The sequence below is a fragment of the Gymnoscopelus microlampas genome, assembly GCF_963454915.1.
Source record: "Gymnoscopelus microlampas genome assembly, chromosome: 18".
In the NCBI taxonomy this organism is placed as follows: domain Eukaryota; kingdom Metazoa; phylum Chordata; class Actinopteri; order Myctophiformes; family Myctophidae; genus Gymnoscopelus; species Gymnoscopelus microlampas.
Genome location: NC_139955.1, coordinates 49377965 through 49397964, shown reverse-complemented (window position 1 = coordinate 49397964; position 20000 = coordinate 49377965). Strand labels below are relative to the sequence as shown.

The 20000-nt window shown below is 40.4% G+C and overlaps 2 protein-coding genes across 5 annotated transcripts in view; both read left to right on the top strand.

Moving 5' to 3' along the window:
- The window catches only part of frmpd1b (FERM and PDZ domain containing 1b), a gene marked incomplete at its 3' end in the record, with an annotated part of 82274 nt that overhangs the window by 32959 nt on the left and 29315 nt on the right, over positions 1-20000 (top strand). Inside the window, exons 3-4 of the mRNA XM_084041887.1 lie at positions 14072-14182; positions 14797-14969. Of these exons, the coding sequence (XP_083898013.1) occupies positions 14076-14182; positions 14797-14969 (280 nt within the window). The 5' untranslated portion in view covers positions 14072-14075. The remainder of the gene's footprint in view (positions 1-14071; positions 14183-14796; positions 14970-20000) is intronic.
- LOC311034256 (uncharacterized protein) lies at positions 3649-11077 on the top strand. 4 transcript variants are annotated; one of them, XM_084042095.1, is made up of 13 exons: positions 3649-3756; positions 5395-5551; positions 5657-5792; positions 6426-6553; positions 6673-6765; positions 7264-7344; positions 7671-7745; positions 7938-7985; positions 8125-8221; positions 8363-8491; positions 8798-8889; positions 9116-9316; positions 10482-11077. In XM_084042095.1, exons 2-5 carry the CDS (start codon positions 5421-5423, stop codon positions 6701-6703), a joined length of 426 nt encoding a protein of 141 aa, XP_083898221.1. In that variant the 5' UTR covers positions 3649-3756; positions 5395-5420; the 3' UTR covers positions 6704-6765; positions 7264-7344; positions 7671-7745; positions 7938-7985; positions 8125-8221; positions 8363-8491; positions 8798-8889; positions 9116-9316; positions 10482-11077. The 4 variants fall into 3 exon arrangements, with proteins under 4 accessions (XP_083898221.1, XP_083898223.1, XP_083898220.1 ...); XM_084042094.1 differs by having other exon boundaries at positions 6673-7344; XM_084042096.1 differs by having other exon boundaries at positions 3713-3756; positions 5458-5551; positions 6673-7344.

The window sequence follows — 20000 nt, the reverse complement described above, 5'->3', positions numbered from 1 at the left end:
GTGATCCAATTAGCACATATCAATTATATAATAGTTAAGTCATTATAAGCATATTTATTCATATTTATGGGTGGCAGTGGCTCAGGGGTAGAGTGGCTCACTGTGGCTGGATGGTAACCACAAGGTTGCCAGTTCAAACCCGGTTTCACTGAACCTCTACAGTATATTGCTCCTGATGTGCTGGTTGGTGCATTGCATGGTTTCCGCCGCCATCGGTGTGTGAATGGGTGAATTGATGCACAATCTATGTAAAGTGCCTTGGATAAAGGCGCTATATAAATGCACCATTTACCATTTATGTTAAAATCTAAAAAAGTCAAATGTAATTGGACATTTCTCCTTTTTCCACAAGACAAAATGTCCAGTATCAGTGATTTAATTTCAGTTATTATTAACAATTTGTTAAAGCCTTCAGGATATCTCATTTGACACCAATAAGGAATGAATTCATTATTTCTGGGACTTACTATGAAATACAAATACAACAAGACCAGGAGACCTGGTTCTGCCAGACCCAGAATAAATTCCCTTTTATGCCCATGTATGGACGAAAGGGGGACAGACTTTTACGCCCATGTATGGACGAAAGGGGGACAGACCGTGTTATGCCCATGCATGGACAGTGAGGTGAGGTCTACAAACTTACAGTAGCTTGTGTTATGTCATAGAGAGTTATGTAGGCTACAACCTCGCTGGGTTAAGGATATAAACCCGACACTCCAATATTAACGTGGCGGCAGTCGCGGAACGGTATCACTGCATTCCGCGAGTCTCATGACTGCTTTATTTAGTGTAACTCGAACACGCACTGCTCGGTATGGGTTGAATAAATGGGTATACAAACGTATTCCATTCATGGCGATATGATTGGTATCATAATATGTCATTCATGTAGGCTACAAGCCTGCACTGTAACAAATTTCTGTAATTTCTACAGTAAAAATTTACAGTAACTTATTGTTCTGTCATTTTACAATGTTTAACTGCATTTTGCAATGCATCATGGGAAAAAAATCATTACAGAAAGTTACTGCATTTTTCCACAGTAACATAATGTAGAAATTACAGTCAGGTTATATTCTAACTGTAGAATGTAGTTTTACAGTAATATGTAAAGTATACATATTCATAATAATAATAATATAATTTATTTATACCACACTTTACATTTTTGGAAATCATAAAGTGCTTTACATGATGTGAACATCATTGTAGAGTCGTATATTTCCTTCAAAGTATATCTTCATAAAAAAGGTGAGCACGTAATTTGACGCACGACGCACTTTGTATCCGGTTTTAGAGACTTTACTGGTATTAAAGCAACAAAATATAAGGCATACAGCAAGTGGTTCTTGTAGTGGTGTAGTGGTAAAAACAATGTGTGCTCTCAGCTTCAACTTTAGCTTCTTCTGACACAACTCAAACAGCACAGCAAAAGACTAATGATCAAACAAAAGAGCACCAATCACAAACATTCAATCAACAGTACACTGCTGCACATAATCATTAAGGCATTACACACAGCTGCAATAACTTGGCACAATTAAGATCAATGCAAAATCAGGTCATCATGACCTAAGCTCGTTATGGCTCTTACAATCATCATCATTATCAGTTATCATCATCATAATTAATTTTATCCTACAACTTCTTGTTTATGCCCCAAAATGACTGGATATACAGGTTTTGTAGCAATTTGTAGCATTTATAGAAATATTAGACTTGATTGTCGAATGTTTAAGAATGTTCTAATCATGTATACTTGGCTTAACTTAAAAATGTTTACTACAATTTATTTTTTTAACATTTTATTTATTATAATATATAAATGTTATCAATTTTCAGAACCACTTGTCCGTGTGTGAGGAAAGTTATATTGGCGCGTTCGGGATGAAAAACTGATCGAGAATCCATTGTCCGATAGTTTTGGCGCCCCCTAGGGGCCGAGATAATAGTGAAAAACTGTTTGAAAGGATTAAAAACGAAATTGAACACCAAATTCTGGGCCAGCGCGTCACCCCGAACGCGAACATATAACTCTCCTCACACACGGCCATACCGTTCTCCTTAATTGGCTAGGGTCCAATGTCAAGTTAATACGTGCAATAAAGTGACATATCTCAATAACCATACATCTTTAGAATCCGCCTTTTGGATATGTTGTACAACTCGCTAAGGCGCACACGTTGATGTCTTGTTCGTCACGGTACGACACTCCAAAGTTGACCTTCTATACTTTCGGAAGGCTCATAGAGTCTTAAACCTTAAGACCATACCAAAGGACAAAGTAAAAAAAAAAAAAGTGCCGTAACGGGACAAACAAGACATCCATGCGTGCGTCTCAGCCAGTTCTACAACATATCCAAAAAGTGGACCCTAAGTCCTTATCGTATTCGAGATATTGAGCAAGATAGCGAAGCCGTAACCATAGCCAATTAAAGGATAATTAAATCATGATTTGATATCAGGGTTTGATCATCTCGACTTTTGGCATTATTTTACGTGTAGATTTAGGAAAAAAATATATCGGGGAAATCACGGGCCTGGAACACCCTAAAACCAACCAGGAAGCGGCCTTTTGAGGCACTTCCTGTTTTCCGAGAAAAATAAAACGTAAATATTTGGAATCAGTGTCATCATATTTGTCTAAAACCAGAGTCTCGAAGAAAAATACAATTTCTAAAAATTTAACAAGAGTTGACCTTTGCAGTCTTTTCGCTGAACTTTGAGCTTTATCAGTGTCAAAAAAAATCAGGGCTCGTGCCAAAATATCCGGCTTACTCTCAATATGGATGGAGAGAAGTTTTATATTTTAAAAAAATATCTGGAGCGATTAGTTCCAGATTTTGTGCTAAATTTTTTGACAAAAGTCAACGTCCAATCTTTTTGGTGAGCTTTTGTATTTCCCAAGGTCCTAGAAAATCGAGACCTATTCCATTCAATTCAGCGTCCTTTTCTGAGTCAGAAAAAGTGTTTTTAAATTTAAAAATAAAATATTTTTAAAAAATGTGAGAAAAGATAAACTTTGAACTATTTCAAAAATCTATAACTTCCCTATTAAACAATACTAGACTATTGTGTAACCTATCATTCGACTCAAAATCATCTAAATAAGAGGGTGGAAGGGTCAAAATAAAATAATAATAATAATAATGTTTTTGTGAAAAAAGCTTCCAAGTTTATGAAACTTTAACGCTTGTTTAAACCACTTTATAAGGGTCATACAAAATCGAGACCTAGCCTATTCGATTCAGCGTCCTCTTTTGAGTCTGAAAACATGTTTTTTAATTTAAAAAAAATATTTTTGAAAAATGTGAGAAAAGCTTAACTTTGAACTATTTCAAAAATCTATAACTTCTTATTGCAGATCAGCTATTTTCTTTTTTTTCTTCGACCATTTTTTAAATATAGTTTGTTGATTACTTTTGATGCAGTAATTCTTTTTTTTTTTTAGGTATTAAAAGGGTTACTTAAATTGTCACTTCACTGTCACTGCCACATACAGATCCCCCCCAATCAGGTGGGGATCCCCCTGGGGGTCCCGACCCACAGGTTGAGAACCTGACCAGACCTACAGTGCGACATTACGTCATTACGTCACGCAGCTGTTCAAGGCGGAGCTTATCAGTTTTGAACCGGCCGAGGAACAAACAGAACAAACAGGCGGGTTCAGAAACGAAACTAACTAACCGTCGGCTAAGCGAACATTTATTTACAAACCAGTTGCTTCCGTGCTTCTACTCTACTAGATAACAGGTAAGATGAATTACTTTATGGAATTAAAGTGTGTTATCCAACTTGTTAGTATCGTAAACGTCGTGCATTTGTCGTGTATTAGCTATGGATCACACGACGCTCGTCCATCACGAGCGTCACGGCCGAACTTCAACCATTTTTTTTGCACTTTCTCCATTTACAACCTGTACATCTGCATAAACGTTCAGATTTTAAATATGAAGTGCTCAATCTATGGTCACGGATGTTACAAGTCTATTCGGGCACTCAGCAATACCCGTATCGTCTGTATTGTTCAATAAAAAGCATTTTAATTCGATCGATGGCCATTTTCTCCGTATTTCTGTACGCTTTCAACTACTTGACCCTATCGGTTGGGAGGAGTACTGCACTCTGTTACATTATAACTCTATGACAAAATGGCCACCGATCGGATTAAAATGCTTTTTTTTAACAATCCGGAATATACGGGTACTTACACCGACCCGAAGTGGATTGTAACATCCGTGGCCATGGGGTAAGCACTTTATATTTGAAATCTGAACGTTAATGTAGATGTAGGGCATTACATGGAGAACGTGCAAACACCAGGTTGACGTTTCGTCATGACTGTCATAATACAGGGGGTTATACAGACTCGCGCATGCCCAAACATCACTGATCTACAAGCTCACAGCGACGCATTGTGAGCTTTTAAATCAGTTTTTTGGGGCGTGCAACACAGTCTTAGACATGGCATTAGCATATTCATTTCCATGTGGTGCATGATGTCATTGTTTATTTCAGGTATAAATCAGACCACATCAGTGAGAGCTAATGTTGGCCTCATTTGTTTTAACTGTAATTCATTATTATTATTATTATTATTATTATTATTATTATTATTATTATTACATCTATGAATTTTGTTTTGAACCTACAGTACAAAGTAAAATCATTTAATTTAGGGAAAGAGAGTACAAATGTACCAATGGAATGACCAGGGGTCTTCAACGTTTTCAGGCCATGGACCCCCTAGCTGAGAGAGAGATGAGGCAGGGACCCCCTCTATATTGTATAAAATTGTGTTTCAGATTAAACTTTTTTTGTTTACTTCGTCTGCTCTTTTTCCCTCTTTGCCAAAAATAGCTGATCTACAAGCTCACAACGCCTTGCAGCGTGAGGCGTTGTGAGCTTGTAGATCTGCTATTTTTGGCTAAAGTTCTCCTCACAAAAGGGATGCTAAGGTTCAATTGGTTAAGGTAAAATAAATAATCATATCACACAAAGATTTGGCGGACCCCCTGTAGTAATTCTGAGGACCCCCTAGGGGTCCCGGACCCCCTGTTGAAGACCCCTGCTTAAGACAGTTAAATTAACATATAATCATATCACACAAAGATTTGGCGGACCCCCTGTAGTAATTCTGACCCCTTGTAGTTATTCTGAGGACCCCCTAGGGGTCCCGGACCCCCTGTTGAAGACCCCGGCTTAAGACAGTTAAATTAACACTGAGTTTAGTCTGCACACTTTTTACTGTTTTTTTCTAATCTGTTTTAAAGCATTGCAAATACGGAGACTATATGGAGGTCATGTTTTAGTTTAACAGTCTATTGTTATGTGGAAAGCAACAGACAAACACTGTTAACATGCAAACCATATATGTCAAATTATCTTTAGGTGAAGTTCTCGCAGCTACACAATGGATGCTGAGCATTGAGGTCGGTCATTGTGGCTCCACAGATCAACTTCCTGGCTGGAATGGCAGTTTTCCAGTTATTACAACTTTGGTGTACCAGGAGGAGCACGCCTGTTACACACTGGAATTCATTCAAAGGTAACTTTCTGCTTGAAGTAGAACCATCATGTGTAACTCGAAAGATGTGCTCTCTTGTAGAACAGCTGTGAGTGCACCTTTTCCATATGTGTTTTGTGATTTCAGATGTTTCGTTGGGATCAACCCATTGGCGCAATTTGGCGGTGGCACCAAACAACAAAGCTGCTCAGCCAGAAAAGTGGGTTTGTCCTCCTGTCTCCTCCCTCCTGAAGCAATTGATGGACTTCGATTGGCTTTGAGTGTAAGTTATGTGCAAAACATTTGGACCATTCTCTTCCCCACTATATGAATGACATTGTCATGGTCATATTTTAGTAGAGTTTTATTACTTACTTCGTTTTTTTTTAGATCTCTATCTCAGGCTCTGATTTTAGGAGTTGTTCAGAAGTAAAGAAGTGGTCAGAACACTGTCTTAAGTTACATTTTATTTATCTATTTGTAAGAACGTTTCGATTAGCTGACCTTCATTAGGTAGTTAAGCAAAACAAGAAATCCTCAAATAAATCTCAAGTAATTGAATATGGTGTGCAGGACCACTTATTTTCTTCTCTACGTTGGCTGTCATCTCCTGTGTAACTGCATGTCCTTTGTAAGTAGGTGTGCAAAGGGACTTTACCTATTAGGTGTTGTTCAGAAAAGGGAAAGTCAACTAAGGTAAGAAGAAAGGATCACAGGGCAGTTTCTGGATTGCCCCTCACCTCCCCAGACCTGCCATCTTCTAACTGTCCACACACCTTTCCTCATCACCTGTCTCACATGACAACTGTCCCCAATTCTCAGCCCTGTAGATACCTGACCTTCTCTGCTTGTCTTCCCACCTACACCTCATAATCAGCTTTCAATACTTATATTGTTCTTTTTTGTGCCCTTCCAGATTGTCATGTCACTGATTTCCAACCATGAGTTCCTCACCCCGGTGGATGCCTGCTGGTTTAGACATCCTGATTCCTGCCTGAATGGACTTTTGACATCTGCCATCTCCTTAACGGACTTGTTTGCCGTGTGAGTTTTATGCCTCAAGAGTCTACCTCCATGTTTTGGTTCCACGCCCTTTTTCTCTTTTTTTGTTTTGGTTTATTTTCAGATATTTTTTTCTAATGTTAGATTTCATGTCTCTCCAGCCTTCTGCTCAATGGTCAGCACCACAGCTAGCAAGCCCTAAGGCCATCACACCAGTCCATACCCAGGGCTTCTGTCCACAGACTCCTGACACGGTACAATGTTCTTTTCAATACTATGTAAGGTCTTTACTTAACCCATTTAGACCTGGGAACGATTCTACAAATGTCTTCTAAATCCTGACAGTTTTCTGAAAAAACCCTGTTTCTATGTCAGTCATTCTCAAACATTTTTATGTCAAGGACCCCCAAGATTATATGTAATTGGCCGCCGACCACCATCTGAAAATATGTTGTTCCAGGGACCCCCCTGAAGCAAAGATTTCAGTTAAAAACGCTCTGAAAAAATATATCCAAAGATTTGCACTACATGTTCACGTTTTTTCAAAAAGTGCCGCGCTATGAGATTGTAGATCTGCTATTTTTCAATAGCTAAAGTATAACATAATGCTTAAAACACCAAAAGGGGTCCCGTACAAAATGGGTTAAAGATAAAAATGTCGTAAGTGTTGGTTAGTTAATCTACAATTGGCTGTAGATTTTCAATTTGACAGACTACAAACTACCGCTAATGTTATTTTGCTATGTCTCCAGCTTTATGATCCGTTTTCAAGTGGGGCTAGCCCTTGGGCCACACCGGTCTTTCCCCAGGCCCTCTGCCCAGCTCTTGACACGGTAAAATGTTTTCAATACATTTAATGTCTACATTTAAGTTGTGACTTTGTAACATTTCAGATATACTGTAAGTGTTGGTTCACTAGTAGTAAGAGACCACACCTTCTGCTGAAATTTAACAGTATCGCAGGGCAAAGCTGTGGATGAAAAGGTTTGTTGGGGAGGAGGGGGGAATTCATTTGAGTCAACTGATCTCGGGTGTATTTATACTGTGGTGAATGTTATGTGATGAACACAACACTCCATTGAACACAACTTCATTTAGTAAATGTATTTGTACTGATCTTTGACAGACTACAAACTAATGTCATTTTTCTGTCTCTCAGCCTTATGACCCATTTAACTATGGTCTACAGCCATGCCCTCCGGCCTCTACACAGGCCTGTCGACCTGTTGAAGAGGTATGTTTTCTTTAGATTGAATTTATTTGTGACTTGTATTACATTCCACATTGCTTTTGATTGGTCTATCTAAAATCCACAATGCATTGCATAAAGGCATAGCTATTTTTTAAAGATCTTTGACAGACTACAAACTAAGGTTACTTTTCTATGTCTCTGCAACCTTGTGATACCTTTTACCCCGATCTACAGCCATACCCTCCAGCCTCTTCTACACAGGCCTGCCGACCTGTTGATGAGGTATGTCTTTCTTAACCCATTTAGACCTACAAGCTCGGAGCACAGCACTCGGTGCTGCGCTATGAGCTTGTATAGTAGCCTATAGTTTTGATGATTTTTGACCAAGTACAATTAAGGGCCTTTTCTCTTTTCTGCACAGCCGTATGCAGCTACATATATGGACTTGGATCAGTGGAACCAAGAAACACCCAGTGTACTGCAACCTCCATCTCCGTCCAGTGATGCTCCAGTAGAAGGTGTGGTTCCTCAGCTAAGTGTCAGTAGACTTGGCACTGTTGTCCTTCAAATTCAGGATTCATAGATGAGTTTTGCATTCTACTTTTTCTTTTTCTTTTTACTTTTCTTTACAGTTTTTGACGTGCTTTCAATCTTTCCAGGTCAACCAAATCCATCGGACCAGAGCATACCAGAGGGTCAAGGGTGGCAGCCTTGCGATTCTTGTCGGTTTGAGGTGGAGAAGCTCCAGCTCCAGTTGAGGAGGATAACCACTGTGCTCTCCAGTATCAGTAAGTTTTATTGCCTGTAATGTTGCAGTTTTCAGTTGTCTGCTAATGTCTTTGTCTCACTTGAAACTTTACTTTATCCTGTACCTCTTTTGTGAGTTCTCTGACATGACTGGAACACTTTGGTATCCCAAAATATCCCTACATTTTCTGTTTACTGAAGAGCAGGGGAGATCGACCCCTGCTACTGAACAAATACTCATCAATGACTGCTATCAGAATAGACTGTAGAGCTATATAGAACAGTACTCAATCTTATTGTTTTACAAATACACTCAGTAGACTCCGATTTTTTTGTCTTTTTTCTAGGCTCTGAGCAACTAGACACACTGAAGGGCTTTATCACCCTGGTGACCTAGAGTCTGGAGTGTCCAGTCTCGGGCAGCAGGAGCTATATCCAGGTATGGATGTTTACGTTTGCCATACATTTCACACTGAACCTGACGTTCTTGGTAGCGAGTGATCCGTGTTGTGAGCTGCAACTAGATAGTGAAGTTTTCAGAAGGTCACAGTTGTCTGTTTTCATGGTGCACTGAGCGCAGAAAGGGGTCAATGTAGCTGAGCCTTACAAGTGCAAAACTGATGTCTTAAAATGCAGTTGGTTAATTGCTCGCTCTCTATTCACAGGCTGTGGACAGTTGATTTCCTCTGTGCAGCTGGCAGCCATACACCAGCGTGCCAGGAAGGACTGCAAGAGGCTATTCCACGCGTTGTTCGAGGTGTTCTTCACCCATGAGGAGTGCCGCAATGCCGTCATATGCGGAAAGCATGGTGTCATCCCAGAGGGGAAGAACAAACTGGATGAGGCGAAGAGGGATGCACTGTTCAGTAAGTATTTGTCACACCACTAGTTCCTCAGAGTAGTGTTATAGATGGCCAGTCAGTGGAGTTGGTAACCACTTATAGATATCTTGGGACCATAATCGACAATCGTCTGAAATTCGATTCCAATACTGAAATTGTTTGCAAGAAAGGCCAGCAGTGCCTTTTCTGTTTAAGGAAGTTAGCCAGGTTTCAGGTAAACAAATCAATGATATAGAGCCTTCATTGAATCTGTCATATACTTTGCTGCTATTTGCTGGTATGATAATCTAGGTATTAGACAGAAAAATGCCCTTAAAGGAGAATTCCATACTAAAAGGCTTTCTTACCTTTCTTTGTAGTTGTTAAGTACACACCAAAGAGGTCCAGGTGTTATTTTGTGCAAAAGCTCCTTATTGGCCTTATTTCCCCTACCATGAGCCCTAAATGAATTGCATTGAAAGGGGCTATGGGGTGTTGTGCTAATTCGCTTATTTATTTTGCTCAAAATTATTATTATTTTTGTATATATCCTCTTTTCATAATGTAAATAATATCCCAAGCGGCACACTTTACTACTTATTTCGATGGAAATAAGCGAATTAGCACAACACCCCATAGCCCCATTCAATTCCCATTCCATTCAATACAATTCATTGAGGGCCTATGGTAGGGGAAATAGGCAATAAGGAGTTTTTGCATAAAATAAACACCTGGACCTCTTTGGTGGGGACGTAACAACTACAAAGAAAGGTAAGAAAGCATTCTAGCATGGAATTGTCCTTTTAAGGGGGCTAGAAAGATTGTTGGGGGTATCTTGTGACAATATACACATGTCTGTCTTACTGTATTGTGTTTTAGGGCGTTTATTATCTGCTGTGAAAGGCCCAGCTTGGGACATATAAATATACTTGATCCTTGACAAATCTTGGTTTTGTAAATTATATTCTCAATTTATGATGTCACCAATACATTATCATTGGGCAATTTGGCTGCCTTTGTGCAGTAAAAAAAATGCATGTTCCAACATGTTGCGCTGGTGGGACGTACAGTACACTCTGAACCAGGTTGGCCTCGTCTGTGGCTATGCTGTGCTCAGTCTGTAGAGTCATATAGTCTTTAAAATGTATATATTTAACCGGGGGAAACCCATGTTGACTGACTTGTGTCATGTCATCTTCTCTGTCTGCAGACTACGTCTTGCGGTGTTCCTCTCTGGCATCATGGACCAATGGTTTCAGTGAAGAGGGCTTGAAGAAAGCCATGACCAACAAGTGCCGGAGCCGTGCTGCAAAGGACTATGTACTCCCCAGTGTTTTTGGCAGCAGATTTTAGTTTTAGTCATTAGTCTCTTGAATAGTTTTCACTTAGTTTAGTCACCTGGAATGTTTTAGTGTTAGTCTAGATTTAGTCAACTAAATGTCATAAGATTTTAGTCGACTAAATCTACAGTTGATTTAGTTGACTAAAAATGTATTTTGTCGGGCCGTCGTAATGACTGTTTTTACACTTGCTGAAAATAGCCAATCTACAAGCTCACAACACGTTGCACCGCGACACGTGAGCTTGTAGATCTGCAATTTTCAGCATGCAACTAATTGTAAGATGACATATACTAGATTGCTTGTCCACTAGTCCCTTCCTAACATTTTAGTCTAGTTATTTGTTGACGAAATTGTCAGTATATTTAGTCATCATAGCTTTTATTTAGTTTGTCAGTGGAAAAAGGTAGAACATTTTTCGTCCTAGTTTTAGTCTCCCCACTCCCAGTATACCTAAGTTTCAACTTTTATGTAAATTGATGCCAATACATTTTTGTTTTTGTACATATAAATATATGTTAAAGCTGCCTGCTGTTTGTGGATACTTCAATAAATGTGTTTTTGCCACAATTAATGCTGTTTTTTAAATATTTATTAGCATGTTCACTCATTTATACCTCAGTGAGAAATGGGAAATTAAATCTCAATTATTGCTAATGTATCTCAATGAGAAGCCAAAGAGACTTAACAAAGCCAATAGGGAGATCTCACCTATGCCTCATTTATCACTCAAATACAGCTCTTAATGTATCTCGCCTATGTCTCATGTATCTCTAAAATACAGCTCTTAATGTATCTCGCCTATGTCTCATTTATCTCTCAAATACAGCTCTTAATGTATCTCGCCTATGTCTCATGTATCTCTCAAATACAGCTCTTAATGTATCTCGCCTATGTCTCATTTATCTCCCAAATACAGCTCTTATTGTATCTTGTCTATTCCTCATGTATCTCTCAAATACAGCTCTAATGTATATACCCCTGTCTCCCCCTATGTCTCGCTTACGGATCCTAGTATTCAAGTTAGGAGCCATAAAAAGACATAGGTGATCTTTAAGTGATCTTCAAATGAGAAATAAAAGCTGGTTGCTCAAGAGAAGCATCTGAGATTAAAATGAGAAGCAGATTTTTCCTCTGGGAAGCCGATAGATGTAAATCCTGTAATCATAACATAATGTTCTATATTTTACTATTTTTACTAATGTCTCTTTCCTGTCCTCTTCTGACTCTCTCTGCATCTCTCTTCATCTTCTCATTCCATCTCTCTCCACCCTGTGTGCTGTGCTGTGTGTGTGTGTGTGTGTGTGTGTGTGTGCGTGTGCGCGTGCGCGCGTGTGTGTGTGTGTGTGTGTGTGTGTGTGTGTGCGCGCGTGCGTGTGTGTGCGCGTGCGTGTGCGTGTGTCTGTGTGTGTGTGTGTGTGTGTGTGTGTGTGTGTCTGTGTTCGTGTTCACATGTTTGATTCTTCATGGTATCCAGGCCAGGCTACATGCCCCCCCCCCTCCCCCCATCTGTCATGACTCATGTTGTTGACACTGTGATGCTCTGAACACCAGTTACATGAGGACTCACATTGTTTTATGGATATTTTATGAATAAATGGAGGAGAAGTATTTATAGTCATATATATATATTAAATAATAAATGGCCAAATTTAGACAGATTCATTGCTGACCTGGCATCCTATAGTTTGTATAGTTTCAATGTACAGATTATTTTCTTTTGATATTATATTGTTTAGACTGAGTCTAGGTTCATTGTTTACCTGTGATCCTATAGTGTACTCTCTCTCTCTCTGTATTCTATGATCCTATAGTTTACTCTCTCTCTCTCTCTCTGTATTCTATGATCCTATAGTTTACTCTCTCTCTCTCTGTATTCTATGATCCTATAGTTTACTCTCTCTCTGTATTCTATGATCCTATAGTTTACTCTCTCTCTCTGTATTCTATGATCCTATAGTTTACTCTCTCTCTCTCTGTATTCTATGATCCTATAGTTTACTCTCTCTCTCTGTATTCTATGATCCTATAGTTTACTCTCTCTCTCTGTATTCTATGATCCTATAGTTTACTCTCTCTCTCTGTATTCTATGATCCTATAGTTTCCTACAGTTACACTGTCTCTGTATTCTATGATCCTATAGTTTACTGAGACACTACACTGTCTCTGTATTCTATGATCCTATAGTTTACTGAGACACTACACTGTCTCTGTATTCTATGATCCTATAGTTTACTGACGCTAAATGGAGGAGAAGAAGAGGTGTATAAATATATTTACATATATATATGTGTATATATATGTCAGGCACCAAACAGATATAGGACCCAAAAGCAAGTCCTTGGGTCTGGTCTGGTCCAATAGGAGTAAAGCTTAGCCGTAGTCCTTGGGTCTGGTCTGGTCCAATAGGAGTAAAGCTTAGCCGTAGTCCTTGGGTCTGGTCCAATAGGAGTAAAGCTTAGCCGTAGTCCTTGGGTCTGGTCCAATAGGAGTAAAGCTTAGTCGTAGTCCTTGGGTCTGGTTCTGGTCCAAAACACTGGTGATCCGTACAGAGGCGTCAGGCGAGGGTCAAATCCAGATCCAGGCGGTCATTTTAAACAGGCAGAGATACAGGCAGCGGTCATTTTAAACAGGCAGAGATACAGGTTCTCAATGACAGGTTAGAGCGAGTAGATTAGAGTTAAACTATTAAGACCACTGGAACACATCTGTGTCATTTTAGATATCTTTGGTTATTCGCTACAAGCTTGTAGATCTGCTATTTTTGAAAAATCGTGAAAATGTGTGCAAATCTTTGAATGTATTTACATATTTAAAGCAAACATTTGTAACTCAAATCTCTGCTTCTGGGGCTCCCTGGAACAAAAACAAATCAGATGGGGGTCCGCGGCCAAATACATATAATTATGTGGGTCCACTGACAGCAACATCGAAGACATTTAGTAGAATGAGTCTCAGGACTGACTGGGTTAAACTGGTCTGATCAGCAGGCAGAGAGAGAGGCAATAAATAATGCTGGCTTCTCAGTGGAAACAGACACAGGTGTGTGTGTGTGTGTGTGTGTGTGTGTGTGTGTGTGTGTGTGTGTGTGTGTGTGTGTGTGTGTGTGTGTGTGTGTGTGTGTGTGTGTGTGTGTGTGTGTGTGTGTGTGTGTGTGTGTGTGTGTGTGCGCTCCCATGGGCGTGGGCGTGACTATATATTTATATATATATGTAACAGATACATGGAGGAGAAGGAAGGTGTATATTTACATATATATGTATTTATATCTATATTTATAATATATTTTACAGATAAATGGAGGAGAAGGAGAGGTGTATATTTACATATATATATATATATGTATTTATATCTATATGTATATTATATTTAACAGCTAAATGGAGGAGAAGGAGAGGTGTATATTTACATATATATATATATATGTATTTATATCTATATGTATAATATATTTAACAGCTAAATGGAGGAGAAGGAGAGGTGTAGGAGCAGGTCTCCGGCTCGGAGGACCAGCAGGGTGCAGCAGGTTGTCGGTACCATCATACGCCGAACCCGTGAGTCCCTGAGCAGGTACAGTATGAACACACACACACACACACACACACACACACACACACACACACACACACACACACACACACACACACACACACACACACACACACACACACACACACAGACAGACAGACACATAATGTAACATTGGTTGTGTACACTTTCAAAAACAGACTTTCTTTCTCACACACAAACACACCCAGCACTGAACCACAAATATGCTGTCAACATTCCTCACACACACACACACACACACACACACACACACACACACACACACACACACACACACACACACACACACACACACACACACACACACTCTCCTGTTGTCCTGTCTGGTGAAGAATGTGGTTCAGAGGAAACCCATTGAGCTCCTCGTTAGTCATGCTTGTGTGTGTGTGTGTGTGTGTGTGTGTGTGTGTGTGTGTGTGTGTGTGTGTGTGTGTGTGTGTGTGTGTGCGTGTGTGCGTGCGTGCGCGTGCGTGCGCGCGCGCGCGTGTGTGTGTGTGTGTGTGTGCGCGTGCGTGTCACAAACAGCTGAGCGAGGTGGGCGTCGGCCTCTCGTTCAGCTGCTATGCGGCGGTCGCCCTGGTAACCTTTTCCGCCTTGACCTTTGACCTCCACAGGGAGCGGTTGCTAGGCGACGGTCGGTCCCAGCGCTCCAACAGCCTGACCAATCAGAACTATGTGGTGAAGCTGACGGTCCAGGTCACCAGAGACCCCGTTCTGGACGGGACCAACGGACACGGCTTCACCCTGACCCCACACCCCCCCCTGCTGGTCAGGGACGTAGTCACAGGTACACGCTCGCACACACACACACACACACACACACACACACACACACACACACACACACACACACACACACACACACACACACACACATAGCCAGACTAATATCACTGTGTAGATATTAGTCTCTGTGTGGAACCTTGATTTCCAAGGGCCAAGTTCCCGTCCCATATTTGTATACTGGGCCCTGATTGGTCTGTTTCATCTTGGTGGGCAGAGTGGGAACCAACACATTGTGGGCACTGATATCTGGGCACCTTCCTGTCGGCTCATGATGGACAAATGACTCTTGAAAAAAGAGTTAGGCATGTCTCATGGTATTTAGTCTGTCTGGTGTAGAGTTGTTGTATTTCTGGAGAAATGGTGGATTCACTCTGACCCCCACACCCACGGCTCTGTCTCCTAGGTCAGTGGTTCTCAAACTTTCTCATGTCAAGGACCCCCAAAATTACACTTATTAGCCCGCGGACCCCCATTTGAAAAGATAAGCCAGGGACCCCCATAAGAGAAGTTTTTTTACAGCTCTCTAGCAGTGATTCTCAACCATTTTGATTTCAAGGACCCCCAGTTTGACATGCATTAGGCTACGGACCCCCATTTAATGGCATTTATACCTCTGGGACCCCAATTCATATTGTAAAATCAATGTTAATTTAACTCTGAGAGTGTACAAATGGAACCAAATGGACCCGTTAGGGTCCATTTGGTTCCATTTGTACACTCTCAGAGTTACAGACCCATAAGGGCCCATTTGGTTCCTGTCCATCATTTAGCTGGGGACCCCCTGGAACCCCCTCAAGTACCCCTGGGGGTCCCCGGACCCCACTTTGAGAACCAATGTCCTAGGTGACAGGGCAGTGTGGTCCCTGGGCTCTGTCTCCTAGGTGACAGGGCAGTGGTCCCTGGGCTCTGTCTCCTAGGTGACAGGGCAGTGGTCCCTGGGCTCTGTCTCCTATGTGACAGGGCAGTGGTCCCTGGTATAACTGACAACAGATTCAACATTGTAAAAGTTGGACTTGTTACAGCTGCCAGAATCCTGCTGCGTAAGGGGAAGACCCCTAGAACACCTGGGCTTAAAGAGAGGAATGAGGAAATGATTCAGATTACATCATATGAATATATGTTGGGTAGAGTGAATGGAGAAGGAAAATGAAGTTGGATTTATATGAACCTTAAATGAACAAACAGACATTGATCTTGACAGAACGTCAGAGCTCTAATTCATATCCTCAGACGATTGTGAGAACTTCTTTATGTAATCAATACTTTTATTGGGATTGCTAAGCTGTGCTTTTATTCTTTTTATTTTATTTCTTGGACTGGCTGTATTATTATTATTATTATGTTGTTGTAATGTGCTGCATTAATAAACATCTCACCAGAATGAATTAATGAACGCTGTGCGTTATAAACACTATAGGTGCATTTCAGGCATTCAGCTGTTTTCCACAAATAGCAATAGAGATTGCATATTGTTCATTCTACTCACACACCACTGCACGGCCACTCGGCCAGGTTCAAAATGAAACCACATAATAAAGTTCTCTGATGACATCATCGTGGTCAGCCTCGTCACTGATGAGGATGAAGCTTCCTACAGAAAGCCAGCAGGCTTTGGGCAGGACAACGTGCGCGCTTATGAGAAACAACAAAAATAAAACCTGGCCAAAACGTTGCATACATTAGCGCCTATGAGGATAAAGGAATTCTAAGTCTAAATGTCTAGTTTGCCAATTCACAACTACTACTACTACTACTTTTGTTTTTCTAAATATAAACTTTCACAACAGTCTAAGTATAAATATCATTTATGAAAAGGAAACTACAGTGAAGTCAGATTTGTTACTAATAATTTATTAGGCTACTTGCTGTGACTGAAACATTTTTTTTTGGTACTTTCTTGGTGGAGACAAATGGAGACAAATTGCATCATGAGTAAAACAGCTAGTCTTTATAAGTAAACTAATTATATGATAGCGTTTCCATAGGAGTAGTGTTCACTTTTCTAGCAAATCACGTACTTCCTGCCTTGAGCAGTGGCTACGGTTGCTAAAGCCCAATGAAAAAGGGGGTCGAGAGAGGTTGGTGTTCTAAGCTAATCACTCAAATCAGTTGTCTTTTAGATATTTATTCACTAAATCACACATAATACATAAATCGAATACATAAGTTACATGGTCGGTTACAGATAGACCTGGCGCTGGTTCATTAAGTCAGCGTCAGGCTATGGCATAAACAGACGTTAGTTACATCACTTAGACAGACCGGTTAGGTTATTAAACCTGTAAGAAAACAAAACACAGAGAACAACAATATTAAATGACGTGAATCCTCATCCCATTATGAACACATCAGAGTTATAATCGTTACATAGTTAATTCTCACTTACTTTAGTCCATCCATTCTCTCGCCAAGTTGTTAGCAAACTGTACCAGGTTCCATTCCCCTGGCACAGCAATCGAATCTGAAGGTCTTCTCCAAGACAGCTTCATTTATAAACTTTACACATAAGATCCGCCTTTAGGGCAGGCAGATCTTCTCCCATGAGGCATTGCTCTTGGTACTGTATTGTTCCTTGCCACACAAAGCCTTTGTCCCTTATCTTCAACCTTCCCCCGCTTGGTATGCAAGGAGCTCTTTGAAGCTGCTACCTCACCAGGGGGTCTACTGTGAGCTTGCTAGACTCACTTAAATGGGACATTGTCTTCTCCAACAGGACAGTTGAAACTAAGTACATTACTATATCATTAATAATAATCCACAATTATCTTTCATAATCATAGATTATTCCACACCTGCCACCTGTGTGTCTGATCTAGGATCCAGGACACACACAGAACATTCCTCGTGAGCTTTTTGGCTCTTTAGATAACGGCTCGGTAAAACAATTGTTTAGTATGGCTCTCTGTAAACCTTCTCAACACACATTTCACACATTGTCTCTAAGTGGCTCCAAACCCATACACTGAAACAATTAACAGTTCAACTTAATGTTCTCAATTTGTTTGAAATACTTTTTGGACATTGTGGCTAATATTTGATCTCAAATTGACTTTACTTCATAGTAAATCATGACCAATTTAATTTAGCAACAATTCTTTTCCACTAGTTTATCCCTGAGATTTTTCCTAAATCCCAGGACAAATTAACTTTAATTGTAGTTATTATCTACATTTAAGCATGAACCCTCCAGGGCCCATTTGTTTGACACCCACGTGATGTGTCTTTTCTTCTCTCCTCCCACTAAGTCAATGTCCTATTTTAGGGCATTTTGCCATGGTAACTGACATTGCAATTTGGGCAAAAGGGTTAAAAGATCATTAAAATAGTTGATCTACAATTTCACCTTAAGAAACCTTAACTTAAACTTCAAGCACACATACAAAATGCTTCTTATACAATCAACAAATAATAATTCAACGGTTTGGTTACTCAGATCATGAGTCAAACATCAGTAAAGAATACATTTTGTTGGGCGGAAGAACTTTCCAACCATTGTTTGCATTTTGGACGTTTTGGAAGTTACAAGTAGCTTAATACATTTCATTATGCGTTAAGTTATTTCTTCTGTGGTAATATTGCAAATCCTAGAAATGATACATTCATTTACAAAGTATATCTCGAAATTCCTATGTAAACAGTCGCTCAAATAAGACATTTCGATTTTTTAGACACCGCGCTGGCCTCTTTTCGCTTCTCGTCCGCACTGCTCCCTTACTTTGAGGGTGGCAGCGCAAGTGTCAGTTCGTTCGCCAGTGTCACGTTGCTGGCACCACCAGCCGCCAGTGGGACTGCTTTTTTAGCAGCTCCCTCCTGGGGCCTCTTCTCAGCTGTTGCCAAGAAAGAGCTGTACCAGGTTCCATTCCCCTGGCACAGCAATCGAATCTGAAGGTCTTCTCCAAGACAGCTTCATTTATAAACTTTACACATAAGATCCGCCTTTAGGGCAGGCAGACCTTCTCCCATGAGGCATTGCTCTTGGTACTGTACTGTTCCTTGCCACACAAAGCCTTTGTCCCTTATCTTCAACCTTCCCCCGCTTGGTATGCAAGGAGCTCTTTGAAGCTGCTACCTCACCAGGGGGTCTACTGTGAGCTTGCTAGACTCACTTAAATGGGACATTGTCTTCTCCAACAGGACAGTTGAAACTAAGTACATTACTATATCATTAATAATAATCCACAATTATCTTTCATAATCATAGATTATTCCACAAGTAGCAATCAACACAATCAGCCTACAGCATATTAAAAGTTATGTAATCTTGAACCTAAACCGACGCAGCGAATAGGGGCGTCACCAAGTTGAAGAAAGGAGGTGGAGCTGCCGGCAGTTTGGTGCAAAACGCACAAACAAGAAAAAAACAAATAAATGATGGTGGGCTTCAGGAAGAGGACCAGGCCACGACACCATCTAATGACCATGTATGTCTCAGCTGTGGAGAGTTCTGCTGACAGACAACCTGGCCTCCTAGCAGAAACACCACTGCCTTCACAGAGAAGGTCTCTGCCCCCCCCCCCCCCCCCCCCCAATCTCCCTACTAGATAGTATATGAACTGAGGAGGTATGCATTCCTATGCATTAGATGAGATGAACTCTTTAGATGAATTTCATTCAGTTTTTATACTGTTTTTTATCTGGTTATGCTTGTTTTTATGACATGAATTCTTCTAGTTTATAGGATGTATTTATTTAGATTGAGACAGTACTTGTTTTGCACTTTCCAACGCCTCTCAACGCTGAGTCGGCCCGAAATCTGTGCGATGGAGAGCTGCCTTAAAGGACAACTTTGGTTTTTTACAACCAAGGTTTATATTTTAGCTTGTAATTAAAGCAAATAAATGATGAGTGTAATTTTTTTTTCATTTACTGCTTTCTATAGTTTTAGCATTTTTTGCGATATTTTTTACAGTGGGCGGGGGCATTCTGTCCGGTGGCTAAATATGCCTTTTTTACACAATAAAAAAGGTCCGGCTGTCTGAGATGGCCAGATGTGAGTTATTGGGGGCTAGAAGAGCTACTGTAAATAATAATA

Bases quoted from the DNA above. Each gene is read 5' to 3' on its own strand.
- LOC311034256 (XM_084042095.1), top strand. From the start codon at position 5,421: ATGCTGAGCATTGAGGTCGGTCATTGTGGCTCCACAGATCAACTTCCT. The intron at 5,552-5,656 runs GTAACTTTCTGC...TTGTGATTTCAG, and splicing joins ACACTGGAATTCATTCAAAG to ATGTTTCGTTGGGATCAACC. The intron at 5,793-6,425 runs GTAAGTTATGTG...GTGCCCTTCCAG, and splicing joins GACTTCGATTGGCTTTGAGT to ATTGTCATGTCACTGATTTC.